This window comes from Bos grunniens, chromosome 3 (assembly GCF_055505025.1).
Source record: "Bos grunniens cultivar Pamir isolate PY7600 chromosome 3, Bosgru_T2T1.0, whole genome shotgun sequence".
In the NCBI taxonomy this organism is placed as follows: Eukaryota; Metazoa; Chordata; class Mammalia; order Artiodactyla; family Bovidae; genus Bos; species Bos grunniens.
This window is the reverse complement of record NC_141167.1, coordinates 51,914,587-51,931,631: the sequence shown is the minus strand read 5'-3', so window position 1 is coordinate 51,931,631 and position 17,045 is coordinate 51,914,587. Positions and strand designations below refer to the sequence as shown.

The 17,045-nt window shown below is 36.5% G+C and overlaps 1 protein-coding gene across 13 annotated transcripts in view; it reads left to right on the top strand.

The window, feature by feature from the left end:
- Positions 1 to 15,375, top strand: part of SLC44A5 (solute carrier family 44 member 5) — a 425,241-nt gene extending 409,866 nt beyond the window's left edge. For 8 of the 13 annotated variants that reach the window (XM_086390625.1, XM_086390632.1, XM_086390627.1 and 5 more), the window contains 7 exons: positions 3,827 to 3,930; positions 5,717 to 5,790; positions 6,403 to 6,473; positions 6,590 to 6,678; positions 8,386 to 8,470; positions 11,799 to 11,907; positions 15,051 to 15,375. In XM_086390625.1, coding sequence (XP_086246751.1) covers positions 3,827 to 3,930; positions 5,717 to 5,790; positions 6,403 to 6,473; positions 6,590 to 6,678; positions 8,386 to 8,470; positions 11,799 to 11,907; positions 15,051 to 15,084 — 566 coding nt within the window. In that variant the 3' untranslated portion in view covers positions 15,085 to 15,375. Of the gene's footprint in view, positions 1 to 2,235; positions 2,347 to 3,826; positions 3,931 to 5,716; positions 5,791 to 6,402; positions 6,474 to 6,589; positions 6,679 to 8,385; positions 8,471 to 11,798; positions 11,908 to 15,050 lie in introns of those variants that run through there. The other 5 variants (XM_086390620.1, XM_086390622.1, XM_086390624.1 and 2 more) reach the window with 2 other exon arrangements.
- Positions 15,376 to 17,045: the final 1,670 nt, after the last annotated feature.

Below are 17,045 nucleotides of genomic sequence, written 5' to 3'. Positions count from 1 at the left end.
GAGTTGGACATGACTGAGAGACTGAACTGAACTGAACTGAATGAGCTTTGTGCCTTGTTTCAGCTTTTGGCTTAAAGTCTATTTTGACTGATACAAATATAGGTACACCTGACTTCTTTTGGCTTCCATTTTCATGGAAAAATCTTTTTCTAATATTTCACTTTTGGTCTAAGTATGTCTTTAAAGGTGAAATGAGGCTCCTGTAAGTAGCATATACTTGAATCTTTTTAAAAATTTTCATTTAGTCACTCTGTCTTTTGATTGGAAAATTTAGTTCATTTACAATAATTACAGTTGTAATTATTGAAAGTTATAGACATTTCTATCTTGTTAACTGTTTTCTGGCTGTTTTAAAGTTTTTTGTTTTTTCTTCTCTTTCTTTGTGATTTTATCACTTTATAAGTGGTATCTTTTGATTCCTTTCTTGTATCTATTTTGTGGTTATCGTAAGGCTTATGTAAAATATATTATAGTTATAATAACTAAAGGAGAAGGAAATAGCAACCCACTCCAGTATTCTTGCCTGGAAAATTCCATGGACAGAGGAACCTGGAGGGCTACAGTCTATGGGATTACAAAGAGTCAGCCACGACTGAGCACATCAGCAGTATAATAACTAAATACCTTATAGTTAAAATATCTTGTAGCTGATAACAAGTGAATTAGTAATGCATACAAAAACTCTACCTTTTTATATCCCCTATGCACATATATTTTATGCTACAATGTTTTTGGTATCACAATTTACATATTTTTTGTTGTGGATCCACTAACAAGTTATTTAGTTATACATAAAAAAGTCCTTTTAATACTTTGTCTTTAACCTTTATACTATAGTTCTAAGTGATTTACCTACTACCATTAAAATTGTAGAGCATTTTGAATTTAAGTTTATATTTACTTTACTGTGAGTTTTATGCTTTCATATATTTTCATGTTACTAATTAGCATCCTTTTGTTTCAGCTTAAAGAACTCCCTTTAATATTTCTTGTAAGGCTATTCTGCTGGTGATGAACTCTTAGCTTTTATTTGTCTGGAAAACTCTTACCTCTCCTTCAATATTGAAGGATAACTTTGCCACATAGATAGTTTCTTGGTTGGCAGATTTTCCTTTCAACACTTTTAATATATTATTCAACTTCATTCTGGCCTGCAAAGTTTCTGCTGAAAAATATGCTTATATTCTTATGGGGATTTCCTTGTATATAAGAAGTTCCTTCTTTCCTGCTGCCTTTACCTGACTTTTGAAAATTAACTTTATGTGATTCAATGTGGATCTCTTTAGATTGGTATTCTTTGAACTTTCTGGATCTGGATGTCTGTTTCTCCAGGCTAGGGAAATTTTCAGTCATTATTTCTTTGTATATGTTTTCTGCCCCCTTTTGCTTTCTCTTATCCCTCTGGGACCTCTGTAATATATATAATGGTCTGCTTGATGGTGTCACATTAGTCTCTTATAACTTCATGCTTTCTCTAACTGGATAAACCCCCCTGCATTGTCTTTGAATTCACTGATCCTTTCTTACACTAGATCTAGTCTGCTGTTGAATTCCTTTATTTAATTTTTCAGTTCAATTATTGTAATTTTGAGCTCTATAAATTCGGTTTGATTTTTAGAAATTTTCTATCTCTTTATTGAAATTATCATTTTGTTCATTCATTGCTCCCTGACCATGGTAAGCATCTTTATGACCATTGTTTTGAATTCTGCATTGGGTAAGTCAATGATCTCTGTTTCATAAATGCCAGTTTTGGAAATATATCTTGTTTGTTTATTTGGAACATATTCCTTTGTTTCTTCATTTTTTTCCTTCACTCTCTGTATTTGTTTCTGTGCATTAGATAAAGCAGCCATTTTCCCCAATTCGACAGACTAGTCTCAGGTAGGAGATGAGCTTCATTAATCAGCCCAGCCCAAGCTTCTTCTTCTCTCAAATCTTTGTGATTGTCCTAGCCATCATAGTTAAGTAGCTCTTAGTAGTTAAAAGTGTAACTAGACCTGTCGGTGTCACAAAGGGAAGAGTCACAGTCAGAACCTAGACAAGGCTGATTAGAAGCTAAACCCTCAGACATCAGCTGGAAAAGTGTGTAGTTAAGCCCATTTCAGGGAGAAACTAGGAGGGAAGCTTTTGCCTGCTTCCTCAGCACTCAGCCAGGATACATAACCATGGTAGAGATTAGTGGTAGTAGGGCACTCCTTAACGATTCAAAACCTGATTCTTTGTTTTCTGCAGTCCTGTGAGACTCATAAGTACAAGCCCTATCTAGAGCTACACAAAGCTGGGTCACCAGGCATGTATACAAGCTCCTTCCAAAGAGAAGTTGATGACCTGCTCTTCCTAGCTCCTTGCAGGACCACAGGTAGATCTAGAGTGTGCAAATTAGAAATTCAACTTTTAGGCAGGGTGTTATAAAGTATGCACTCAGTCCCTTCCCAGGAAAAGACTGGAAGATGGGCATTTTTGCTTGCTTTCTCTTTGCTAGTCTCTGTGATTGCTATAGTTGTTTTTTATAGTCCCATAGAACTTGTGGGCATAAGCCCCTTTGGCTTCAGAGCTAAATGTTTTGGGGGTCTGTCTCTTGGGTGGGAATCTTGAAAGTTGGAATCCTTGATGTGTTGCTCAAACCCTTTACTCCTCAGGGAGAAGCTGAGAGTTGGGGGTATTGTCCTGGTTGTATGGCATTGTGCCAGGGGTAGGGTTTATGGTGAGTGTGTCTCAGCCTTTCCTACAATTTCACTGTTAGAATTTTTTAGTTGCCTGATGTGAAGGAGTCACTCAGCTTGTTTCTGGATTTCTCTCAGAGGAAATAGCTCCCAGTATAGTTATACATTTGGTGCATCTGTGGGAGGAGGGAAGTTCAGGAGCCTCCTTGTTACCATCGTTGTCCCTCCCGAAAATGATTTGCATAAATATCGCTCTGAAGAAAGTATATAAGTGGTGAATAAATATATGAAAGGATGCTCAATATTAGTCATTGTGGAAATGCAAACCAAAAACATAATGAGCTACCACTTCATACCCAATAAAATGGCTACTATCAAAAAATGAAAAATAATATGTTTGTAGGTTAAGGATAAATACCTGTGTATTGCTGGTAGGAATGTAAAATCATATTGCCACTGTGGAAAACAGTATGGTGATTCTTTAAAACATTAAAAATATGATTGCCAGCATTTCCACTTCCAGATATATACTCAAAAGGGTTGAAAGCAGGGACTCAAATAAATACCTGGACACCAATATTCATAGCAGCATTATTCACAATAGCCAAAAGATAGAAAGAACCCAAATTTCCATTAACAGATAAAAGAAAAAACAAAATTGTTTATGTGTGTGTATATATATATACACACACACATGCACACACATACATACGTACAACAGAATATTATTCAGCTCTAAAAATCATGTAATAGGTGGATCCTCATAACTTAATGTTAAGTGAAATAAGCAAGACACAAAAGGTTAAATATTGTAAGATTCCACTTATATAAGGTATCCAGAAGAGGCAAATTCATACAGACAGAAGTATGATAGAGGTTACCAGGGACTTGGAGGAGGGGAGAATGAGGAGTTATTGTTTTAATGGGTACAGAGTTTCTATGAGATGATGATAAGTTCTGGAAATTGATAGTGATGGCAGTTTCACAATACTGTGAATGTACTTAATGCTACTGAGTTGTACACTTAAAAATGGTTAAAGTGGTAAATTTTATATATATTTTACTACAGTTAAATCAAAAAGCCCATTTAAAATTTTACTATTATTTTTATTTATAGAGTCTACAAATCATTAATAGGTTTAAATATCTCCTTCTCATAGAGGCCCAGAGCAACATTTCTAAATTCCTAAAATGCTGCCTGAGATGCTGTTTCTGGTGTTTGGAAAAAGCAGTAAAGTTTTTGAACAGAAATGCCTATGTTATGGTAAGTTAACTATTTTTATTTACTAAACTTCTTTGCAAACCCGAATCACATGTCTACATTTCCATCTCAAAAGCACTTGTACATCAAGCAGTTGAATTTATCACCATGTTGATACAAGAATTTGTGAATCCAATGCCTGATTCAGGGCTATGCTTTCCTAGCTGAGACAGTAACTTAACTGTACTTCATTATTACCTTCAATACCTTTATGGAGAGGGAAAATATTATTTCCCTTGTGTGTGGGTACCCTCAGTCGTGTCTGACTCTTTGCAACCCCATGGACTGTAGCCCTCCAGGCTCCTCTGTCCATGGAATACTCCAGTCAAGAATACTGGAGTGAGTTGCCATTTCCTCCTCCAAGGTATCTTCCTGACCCAGAGATCAAACCTGTATCTCCTGCATTGGCAGGCAGATTCTTTACCACTGCACCACCTGGGAAGCCCATTATTTCCCTTAGAAATATAAACATGTGCTAGATTAAAAATAATACTATTTGTCTTTGACATACTTTCATGGGAGGGAAGCTTAATTAGTCTAGATTTCATGATGAAAAGAAAATATTCTTCTAATTCTGGGATTTACACATTTTTAAGGAAGGATCTGTTTCTTTTTATGATTCTTATTTTGAAATGTGTGGGAATTGATAATGTAACTGAATTTGTTACTTATTTCCAATAGGAATATGGAGGCTTCTAAAGAGATTCTTTTTAAAAATAGGGGATACAAAAATATTGTTCTAAAATTTAGCAATTACAACCTTATTAACACTTGATTATCACAGTGATATAGGGTCTGATGGTGTGATTCAAATAGTTATGGATATTCAAAGAGTCATTTATATAACTCCAGTGAGAATATTTTATTGAGCCTCTTAATAAAGTAAGTGTGTATTGGAAGGCACAGGGTTTCCTGAGAGTAATTTTTAATGTGAATGCTATATTTCACCTATTCAGCAACACATCATAGCCAAACCCTTCAAAGACAAGCTGTGACCTGGGATTTGAGAAGACCTACCTCTGTTTACTTTGGCCACCTGCTGAGAAGAGCTGACTCATTTGAAAAGACCCTGATGCTGGGAAGGATTGAGGGCGGGAGGAGAAGGGGACAACAGAGAATGAGATGGTTGGATGGCATCACCGACTCAATGGATATGAGTTTGGGTGAACTCCAGGAGTTGGTGATGGACAGAGAGGCCTGACATGCTGTGGTTCATGGAGTCACGAAGAGTTGGACACGACTGAGTGACTGAACTGAACCTCTGTTTAAATTTGTGTATTTCCCATGGAATTAACGGAGAAGGCAATGGCACCCCACTCCAGTACTCTTGCCCGGAAAATCCCATGGACGGAGGAGCCTAGTAGGCTGCAGTCCATGGGATCGCTGAGAGTCAGACACGACTGAGCGACTTCACTTTCACTTTTCACTTTCATGCATTGGAGAAGGAAATGGCAACCCATTCCAGTGTTCTTGCCTGGAGAATCCCAGGGACGGGGGAGCCTGGTGGGCTGCCATCTATGGGGTCGCACAAAGTCGGACACGACTGAAGCGACTTAGCAGCAGCATGGAATTAAGGGAAAATAGCAACTGAAATATACCTTATTGTCAATGACTCTGAGAGTTATGCAGAGTTGAGGATACATGGTTCCCAAGCCTCCCATGAGCCCAAAGGTTGGAAAGATGAATGAAAGTAACTGTATGGGTGACAGAGAATTAATTAATGTTCCTGTCATTGGATTGTCTGTTGGTCTTGTTAAGTTATCAGAATAATATCAACTGTCTTCCTCAGATGGCAATATATGGCAAAAACTTCTGCAAGTCAGCAAGAGATGCTTTCAATCTTCTGATGAGAAATATTTTAAAGTAAGTAAGCAGGTTGAGCATTGCAGTGGATGGTTTGGTGAATTTTGAGCATTTATACGTCATATGTTGGTGGTTTTATTAGACATGAATCTTCTCTTTTATTTTAAAAGATTTAAATCTTCTCCTTCACACCTTAAATTTCTTTGTATGTCTTTGAATTGTTGCTCCCATCATCCATCTATACCTTTATACCCACTGGCACTTACTCATCTTTATTATACCCTATGCTCAAGAAATTCCCCACACAAACATTATCATCACGTTTCTGACTTTTCTTTCCTCCCAAAATTGACAGACTCTGAGTGAACAAAATCAGAGAACCAATGCAGCCATCCTCAGGATGCAGGGTGTCTATAGTCCTCAAATTAGAGTGAGAGAGGCTGACACCACCAATAGCACCTGACAGCCCTTATAATGCCATTTTCTGTTTACTTCCTTATAAATAAGTCAGAATTTCATGCCTGGGTTCCTTCATTTCTTCCACTTAATAAATGCTAAGTAAGATTTCAGCAAAGACACATCAAAATGAATTCATGGATTATTTACTTTCGTAAATTTTTAGTAACAAATCTAACTTAAACACAAAATTATATTTTTTTTTCTGATTTTCAGAATTGCAGTTATGGATAGAGTGACAGACTTTGTACTAATCCTGGGAAAGATTCTAGTTGCTGGCTGTATAGGTAAGTAGTAGTAGTAGTAATAATAACAATAACAACAACAATGAAGATTTTTAAAAAATTTAACAGGTGCCTAGAAAAACTTCTTTATGACAAAAAGCTATATTCCTTTGCTCCAGGTGTCCTGGCCTTTCTACTTTTCACGGAAAGACTCCCAGTGATTATAGAAGGACCAACATCTTTAAATTACTACTGGGTACCTTTGCTGGTAAGAGCTGATAGTAAGTTTGGGCTGCTACAATAAAAATACCATAGACTGGGTGGCTTAAACAACAGGGGTTTATTCCTCACAGTTTTGAAGATGAGAAGTCCAAGATCAAGGTGCCCACAGATTCAGTCCCTAGTGAGAGCTTCCTTCCTAATTTGCAAAGGCATACCTTCTTGCTGTATTCTAACAGGGTAGAAAGAGAGATCCTCTCTCATCTTCTCCTATAAGGGCACTAACCATTCACGAGGTCTCCATCCTTGTATCCTCATTGCCTCCCAAAGGCCCCACGCCCAGATGCCATCACACTGGGGATTAGGTTTCCACGTAGGAATTTTGAGGGGACAAAATTCATTCCATAGCCACTGGGTAATACTGACTCTGATTTATGAGAGATGGCAGAATAAAAAACCAAAAAGGAATAGGAGAAATAATGATAGCTAACAGGATTAGTCTTACTTTGTGCCCAGCCTCATTCTGCTGTGGAGCTTGGGTTCCTTGGAAGCAACCCCTGAGACAGAGGATTGCAAGCAGAGGGCTTATTACGAAGTGCTCTCCGGAGATACGCTGGAAAGGAAGTGAGGAGGACAGGGCTGGGCAAAAAAAGAAGCTGATCCATGCTGCAATTACAGTTGAAGCCTCAGACATAATTATAGGAATTTCTGACACAGGGGCTAGGCCTCCATATACTGCATCAGGCAGCCACTGGCCAAGGGTTGCCCTCTGAATGATGGTGTAACCTTGAGTGAGGCAGTTCCCTGCAAAAGCAAGTTCTGTGGAGCAAAACAGCTGAGTCATCAGCTGCCTGCCTACATTCCCAACAACTGGGAGATAGATGTGGCAACTGGAGAGGACCTGGAGGGAACCCTGTGGGATCTTTTACAGTATATTATTATAACTCACTCAATCCATGTGTCATAAACACCACTGTTACAATCTCTGCTTCCCCACCAACAATCTTCCATAGGAAGCACAGAGAGATGAGTGACTTGTTGAGTGAGTGCCTCAGCTGTGATTAAACTTAGGCAGTGTGTGCTTTTAACTCCATGCTCTGGACTTCCCCGGTGGTCCAGTAGTTAAGAGTCTACCTGTTGGGCCTCCCTGGTGGCTCAGTGGTTAAAAAAAAAAAAAATCTACCTGCCAGTGCAGGAGACACAGATTCAATCCCTGATCTGAAAAGATTCCACATGCCACGGGGCAACCAAGCCCGTGAGCCATAACTATGGAAGCTCGTGTACCTAAAACCTGTACTCTGCAAGAAGAGAAGCCACCCCAGTGAGAAGCCCCACTAGAGCTAGAGAGTAGCCCCCACTTGCCACAACTAGAGAAAACCCACATGCAGCAATGAAGACACAGCACAGCCAAACATAAATGAATATTTTAAAAAGAATAGGATTATTCCATGAAAAAATGAAACAAAAAACTCTGTGCTTTACTGCCTCAGTATGCAGGATCCTAGATCTGGGATGCTTTTGATAAGCATTAGGGATAGTGAAAAGAAAACTGGGAGATAATCTAGCACATTTTGTTTAAATCTCAGTTCAAATACACTCAAAAACATTATCATTGAATCTTTTACATTTCTATATTGAAATCTTTTTCATCAAAGAGTACTTCAAAGTTTCCTTATCATGATTTCATTTAAAACTGCGTTATTGTTCTTTTGGACAAATTTACGACATCTTCATTCTTTTCTCTACTCATTTACAGACAGTGATTATTGGATCTTACATAATTGCACATGGATTCTTCAGCGTCTATGCAATGTGTATTGAAACAATTTTCATCTGCTTCTGTAAGTTTTCAGTATATGTGTTTTCCCTCTTCAGTGGGTAACCGAAAGATGAAAAGGTTTACACCCATGTCTTTAGCTGGCTGTGGATTTTCTATGACCTGGCTGCAACTGCAAAACAGTGTTAATTTGGAAAGAGACATTGTCTAGTAGATTCTTTTTAAAACTTAACAGCTGAGAGATGGTATTCTCAAAGCACAGGAGAGTCAGGCATCATGGCATGGTTTTAGCATGAAATTATTTTTTAATTTCTGAAAATGTTTTCAAATTTGTAGTAATAATTGGCTTCTGTTATGCTTCATTAACAACTGAAGACTTAGCTGGGCTTTGAGGCTGGGCTTTGGGAACTCTTGAGGAGAGCCATTATAGTTTCTGATAAAGCCAAGCTGGCAACGATTTCAAAGATACATAGAGCCAATTCACACTAGGTAACACAATGACAGATAGATAGGATTAATAGAGAGGCATGTCTTGGAAATGTTTAGATGAACTCTGATGCTTATCGTTAAAATATTTCATTAGGGCTTTCATCACTGACTACTGCACTGTGCCTCTATGGAGCATGTGCTACTCACATACACAGAACGGGTATGTTTTCTATTAGTACCTCATCTTAAAAGCCCTGGGGAGTCTAGTGCCCATCAGGAGCTTGATCTGTTGTCATCTTCAGCCTAAATAAAGTAAGGTCAACAGATGAAAGAACAGAGCTTGTTATCCCTACAGCTAATACCCTCTGAGAGATTATTTCTCTGGCACATTGCTCTTAAGAGAAGCAGAGAAAACATTCTATTACAGTGCATTAATGAGTTATCCACCTGTATAAAATGAACAGTTCAGTGGGTTTTTTTGGTATAACTCATAGTACCAACTGCATGCTGGGGTCAGGATAGGAGATAATGTATGTATGTGTGTATGTGTGTGTGTGTGTGTATGTGTGTACCACCTGCAATGCGGGACACCTGGGTTCAATCCCTGAGTTGGCAAGATCCCCTGGAGCAGGGCATGGCAACCCACTCTAGTATTCTTGCCTGGAGAATCCCATGGACAGAGAAGCCTACAGTCCATGGTGTCATAAGGAGTCAGACACAACTGAGTGACTAAGCACACACACACACACATATATATACCCACACATATACATATATATATTTCATAGGGTGTTATATTGAAGGAAAAAATCTTCTAGAAAATGGTTGGATATCTTTTTCCTTTCTGAACATTTACAAATCAATTTTCAATAACTGGACAAAGAAATCAGGAGAACTTTGTGCACAAGTGAGCTCTTCCTTTGGCTCTAAATGGAACTGGAATGTTTAATCTTTTCCTAGCACCCCAGTGGTTTGTCAGGAAAAGCCATCTACAAAATACCACATGAACAAACTTCAGCTCAGGTATGAGATGGAAGAAGGAACACGGGAATAAGGTAGCTTAAGACACAGAAGAGACAGAGCTTTCAAATGTTCAGAGAGCTTTCCTCTCAAATGCTAATTATGGGAGTCAAACTGGGAGAGCCCACTGGGGTCTTCCCCATTTTTGTAACTGAAAAGTTTTCTAAAAATGTATCCGAGGAAATGTCTAGAACCTACCAGTTTCCAGTCTTTGGAAGCTTTGGCAAGTCTTGTGGATTTTAATTTTGACAGTGGATTCTAAATTTGAGAATGAAGAAATGTTTTGCACTCGTCGATATTACTATATTCCACTCATCTATATTGCCAAGTTCTTAAAAATCAGGTATAATTTCAGCCTTGTTCAAAACATCATGTGTTGAACATGAACCTTTTTTCTTCAATATTCTTGTCATTGATAATAAAGAACAAGAGAAACTAAATTGCGTTTCTCTTCCCTCTCCAGCTGTTACTTTGGGCAACATCTAACTTTGGAAACTATTCTCTTTAAATGATATTCCAAACCAAATTCTGATTGTGTGGAACTGTACCTTTTGTTGTTGTTGTTGTTTTTTCTGCATACCTCTTTATACCTATTATCTTGACTGCCAGAAAACTGGTATGTTTAAAAATGCGAACCACTTGCAAATACTCTATTTTGTAGAAACGTAGCATCCTTTCAACATTACAAAGAAATGAGAATTCTGACCCCAAGATAGAAGAAAACAATACTTGTAGATGATTATTATCATTATTGGGTGATTGATACTGTAGTTCCTACCCATTCCTCAAAAGTAATAACGATATAAACATATAATAGGTGATATAGAAATATGATTAAGGAAAAAAGAACAAAAATATTCAGCATCTATGATGTTTCCTACTTAGCTTTTCATTTTGTAGCTGAGGAAAGTCACTGTGAAGTCCACTGTAAAAATCTGATAAACCAATAATCCAACCATTCCTAAGAGAGTATGGTGAAAAATAACTTAGATATATTCTAAGTGATTATGGTGTATGGTTTTATATAATATTTCTTATCCTTTATTTCATAATAAAGGCTAAAAATAATATAATATTTTAATATACTAGTAAAAACAGAATCAAGTTGCATTTATATATTTATTGAGATATTATCAGTTGTGAATTATATGTATCTGCAAGAAATTTAATTCTATGTAAACTTCTCCTTGCTTCTCAGCATCATTCTGATCCTTTCCCCCAACCACCCAGCAAATGTGTGCTCAGTGAATACCCATCATCTTACTATTAAGCAAAGCAGGAATATAAACTCATATATTACAAAAGTCATAAGACACTGCATTAGCTTTTGAATGTAATCTGAGGCAAACTGCAAGGATTTAGGATGGGGCACCTTTTAGTTAGCAGCATGAGATCTGAAGTAGGTGTCTAGAAACTGGGTCCTCACCTCATCCTGATTGCCCCAGAGCTTTCAACTTTAGGAGAATCATTTCACATCCCTGGGTCTCAATTTCTTCATCTGTAACATTAGGGTGTGAATTACCATTAAGAGCAACTTTGAACTCTGAAATTCAAGTATTCTCTATATGTATCATGCCACACTTTTTGTTCAGCTTCATCTCAGAGGATAGGGCAGTTTACCTTTATGAACTTAAAAGTTGCAGAATTCAAAGATAACACCTTTGAAAGGACATTAAAGATCTTATTAACCTTTAAACTATCAAAATAAACCTCTTTGGGAGTGGGTGGGATTTACAAAGTTTTAGTGCTTCCTGGCAGAAGTTGTTGAAGCTTCTAACTTTGACTAGTATTGGCTACTTAACTGCACTAATTTGTCTTATATTTGACTTTCTAACACTGCTTTCTCTGGTTTTTCCCTGTTCAACTCTCCAAATTCTAAAAATGCATATAATTATTCTGCCGCTGCTTGCTGCTTTTGCCTGCTTTGGCTGCTGCATATACAGGTGAAGATCTGGAAAGAAATGATGGATCAACAGAAAAACCCTACTTCATAACCCCTACCCTGCACGGAATTCTGAACAAGAAGCAACTAGTTCCCCAGAAGCAGAAAAAGTAGAAAAGCTTCAAACACTGCCATTCACTTTTAAGTAGAAGTTTTGTAAATTAGGTCATTTGTATTGGAAAATGATGCTTTTAAGTAATGTGAAATTTCAGTACCTATTCCTGAAAAGCAAGAACCTGGTACCATCTGAGGTATCAGGCAGTTGATGACAGTAGCCTCTGTGAACTAGGATACTTTATAGACTGTGGTTCCAACTGAAGAGCAAGGTGTAAATGTCACATGTTTTCTTAAAGTCTATAGCTGAGAGTGTTTCCAAACTTTTATAACTTGGCAGGCTGTTTTCCATTGCAGCACTTTGACGACCTTTCTTTTTACAAATGTGTATTTGTAAAAGATATTCAGGAAATTTTTGAAAGCACTATAAATGTATAATCAATTAGCCATAAACAGGTTGATTTATAGTTAACCAGCATATGGTACTAAATTTGTAAATGTGGTGCTATGGTTATATTTATACTGTTCAAGCAAGTGGACAGCATCCTAAACTGTGATTAAACTTATATTAATGGTTCCCTGGGAAGTATATTTCAGTAAGTGATTCAAGACCATGATGAATATATAGATGCTAAGGTTATACAGGTTCCACAGAGAGCATTACTAGGTAAAAACTACCATGGAACCTTCATAGGCCATTTTGTTGTCATGAAATTAAAGTTGAATCTGAGTTCTGGAATATCATTTTTAATAATATGAACCTGAGGCCACCATGAAAATATTCTGAGCAGAAATGAAATGGCCACATAACTTGTACCCTTTGTCTATAACCCAAATAGAGATGAATCTTTATGCCCACCATATAGGAAATGGGTATGGATGTGTTTCAGAAGAGTGATTAAATCTTTTATGAGCATGCCTGTTTTTCTAGATTAAAGAGATCATGTGGGTTTGTTCTATAAAAGGTTTAATTTTAGCTTAACTTTCAGTGAAAAAAGAGACAAGATAAGACTTCAGATTTTACCCTAAGGAAACATTAGCCCTCCATAGGTACCTCAGCTGGTACCTTTACAAGGGGCATACTGTGGATTAGGAGATCTCTTCCTGAAGGGCTCAGGAGGGAAGTTATTCTTCCACCTCTGCTGACCAGACCAACAAACCAGGCTCTGGCAGCCATGCCTTAGTCTTTTGCACGGTGGAGCAAAGCATGAATCAGACACCCACATACCTTGTCTATCCATCTCCTGTGTACAAGAGCATAAGATATGGCGAACAGTGTGAAAATGTACCCCAAAGGAGTACTGGGTCAACAGTGTCCTTTTGGCTTTTACACTAAGTTTGTGTATAAGGATTATTTATGTCTTGACAAAAAGGAGCATGATCTGGATATAATCCATGTATCCAAGAAGAGAGTTAGAAATGTATAATTGTGTTATAAATTAACATGACTAGTAATTTATTTAATGACCCTGAAGTGTGGGGTCACTGACTTCCTACCAGCTTAATAGCAAGAAGCCAACGAATAGGGGAGAGTTTCAAAATATTGGCCCTTATATGGCCCCCATCTTGTTCTTGGCTTACTTTCTTTTATGATTGTAATCAAAAGCATCATTTGGCTTCCTATCTTGGCAAAAGCCTTCTTCACTCTCATGCTCCTTGAAGTATAATTCAGAGAAGAGTGACAACCTATATTTCTAGATAGTTGTTATTATTATTTTATTCAATAATATACCTGGATGAGAGGGGAGTTTGGGGGAGAATGAATACATGTATATGTATGGCTGAGTCCCTCATCTGTGTGCATGAAACTATCACAACACTGTTAATTGGCTATACTCCAATTTAAAATAAAAAATTAAAAAGAAATAATACAAGGTTCACAACAAAAATCTAGTCAAATAGTTACCTCTATCTTAAGTGTTGAAAATTATAAGGAATAAGTCCCCTTTTAGGAGTAGTTGAAAAATTCATAATGATGAAACAAAACAATTTTTAATTTTCTGTGTATATATCAGAATCACTCTGAGAATTTGTTATAAATATTGCTACCTGTGCTCCCCACCCCAAGAGAAATCTGATGTAAGTATTTCGATGTGGGGCAGCTTGTGAATTATTAAAAAGTTCTCTAGTGATTCTGATGCACATAAAAGTTGGGAAATAACTTAAAACATAAATCAATGTATGGGAAATTAGTTGCTTATTTTCTACTTATATTCTTGGCTTTTCTAGGAATTACAAAATTATGAAAGACAAAGGAGATTCATTTGGAGATTGCTAGCAGTCATAATTTCTATTTTTAGATTCTTGGTACTAGATGGGACCCATGTATTAAATGTTTAACATTGAACCTGCTGATTAGACCAGAAGAATCGCCACAGTAAAAGTATTCATTGAAGAGTATGGAGATACATTCTAAACTTGACTATAAGAATATAACCCTTGGGTGCAAAATCATAGGAAAAGGAATGTTGTTTGGTTCAGTAGTTCTAAATAATTTTTTAATAATTAGAAAGTTCTAAGCAGAGAAATTTTAACCCATATTATATGCTTAATCTAGTTAGAAAAATATTTTTCATTAATTACCTCTGTGTAATTGAAATATTTAGAGAAAAATGGCTGTTGTTTTTGAGAAAAATTTGGAAGCCACTTAGAAAGAAATTAAATAACAGTGAAAAAATGGAGAAAATGGAGCAATATGTCTCAAAATTTGCGGTTCAAGGATTTGAAATATACTGAAAATTTACAAATCTTTTTAGAAAACTAGACTACTGAAATTGTTGCTTGAAACACAAAAGCAATTTTGAATTAATACAGTAAGTTAGAAGGCAAATTCAATACATAACACGTTTTAGAAATGTGAAGGTGAATTTTAAAATTCCTCATATATCTCTTGATTTTTGTGTAATTACGTTTGTTCCCTAAAAGAAGAGAAAACTTGTTTTCTCAATTGTGCAGCTGAGAGGCAGGTGCTATTGGCAGAATCAGACCTGGTACACAGAATGAGATAGTATCTTACTGACCTAACAATAAGGGCTGATTGTTTTCTCATAGTTATGTTTACAGTAACGTTGATGCCAAACTATGCTGTTTTTTTTAAATAACATTTTGAACTGCTGTAAAGCAAGTATACAGCAGATGGCGATGTTACTTCTCTTACACTTGTGCTTTGATATTTACCCTGTGCCATTCTTCCTCCTAGTGGAAGATTTAGAAAGAAACGATGGTTCTGCTGAAAAACCCTATTACATGAGTCAGTCTCTGATGAAGATTATGAACAAGCGAAATGCAGAAACCAAGAAGCAGTAGAAGTGCAATCTCGGGTCCTCCTGCAGCGGTGTCACCTTTGGCTCGTCTCCTGCGTCTGTGCTGCACTTCTCTAATAAGTGCTCTGTGTGTGGAACCCTGTACTCACGACCTTGTTGGCTTTGATTTGCATGTTTTATACCAAAGCTTATACTGTAATATGTGAAGCCATCAGAAGTCGCAAGGGAATTGTTAATAACACAGAACATTTTTTATACTAAGATCTTCTGTTTGGTAATTCATTTTTAAAGAGAATGGCTTGGATGTTTTGAAAATGCTAGTGAATATGTTAATATTGTTTTAAATATTAGATTGAAAATGATACATTATTTAAACTAATAGCTCCTAATATATTTTTTAAATTACAACTAAAAGACTTCTGCAGGGAAAATTGGTAAGCAAAGTGAAAGAGAAGATTTTAAAGTTTTCCCCACTCCCGTTTGACAGTAAATCGGTAAAAGGAGCACTCCACTCCAGATTTTGCTCTAAGTATAGACTGTTTCCTATCAAACAAACTGTCAGTCATCCAGCCTTTACTACTTCGTCCTCTCTGACAAAGTGCCTTACTGGCTGTTTAATATCACCCAGCTTTTGTGGGCAAGTTTACAAACATTGTTTAAAAAAAAAATCCTGCAATGTTTAGTGATTAAAACAAGTCTTCTTGCATTTGTTTTCCTCTTAGCTTACTGGTTGGAAACCATTTGTCATTTCACTACGTTTGATAGTCTCACTGTATAGACTACATTTTGCAGCATAAACAATTTCCCTTGCACCTAGTGGACGCTCATGAATGTGTACTACACGCAAGAAAAAACCTGAAAGGACACTTGTTGGGTTTGTTTGTTTTTTTTACTAAAAGGGAATTTAAAATGTAATCTTTTCTATGATAGATCTTTGAAAATAGGTATAAGACTACATTTATCAGTGTTTTACACAGATTGGAAAGGGAAACTTTAAGAAATCACAAAGGGAAACTTTACCCCCTTAGAAAGGGTGCTCACAGATACCGTGTACTGAATAGTTCCATTTTAAATGGATTTACTGTCCATGAGTGTACTAAGTATGTTATTTCCATTCTCTAACTTTTGATATGAACTAATCTGTTTACTTACGATACTTTTTATTGTGCTAATATGAACAGGAACATAATTTCTAATTCAGTTTTAAATAATTTTATTAGTACTGCTAACTTGAAAGAAAATGAATTCGGTTTGTTACTCAGTTATAGAAAGAGTCCATAAAACAATCACCCTAAGGGAACGTCAATCACACAGTGATAAGTTGTGAAAGCTTTGAGAATCAACTGTGTAAGTTACTAGCAGTTTATCTACTATCATATTTAACTATGACTTTGGATATTCTTTTATGCCAAAAACGAACTCACATGAGCATATGACAGTCTGAGCTCTGTAACCAGTGTGCTTCTGCTGTGCAGAAATATTAGGGACCTATTGTCTAAATAGCTTTGATAACTGAAGTGTTTAATATTTACTGAGATATGTTGTTACTCATTGTTTTAAATCTGTTTTTTTCTTCTAATAAAGATTTAGATAAGAAAAAAACTCTCTGCATTTTCATTTCTTTAAGCTAGAAAAACACACCTACCAGGACAAGATTTCCTCTGTATCAAATATCTTGATTTCTTTTAAAATCTCGATTTATCTTTAAAATGGTTTTTCACTTTTCCTAGCTGTGCATTGATCGCCAAACCAAATAACTGAAGATGATAATTTATGCAAAGTAAGTAAGTCAAAGATGATAAATGGAGAAGAAATTGATTTTTTTTAAACCCAAACAATGGCCTAAATTAGTTTTTAAATTTGCCAAAGATTTTCTCAGTCCCTCTTTTGGTTTTGGCCAGTTTCATAAGAAGCAAATCTCATTAGTTTAA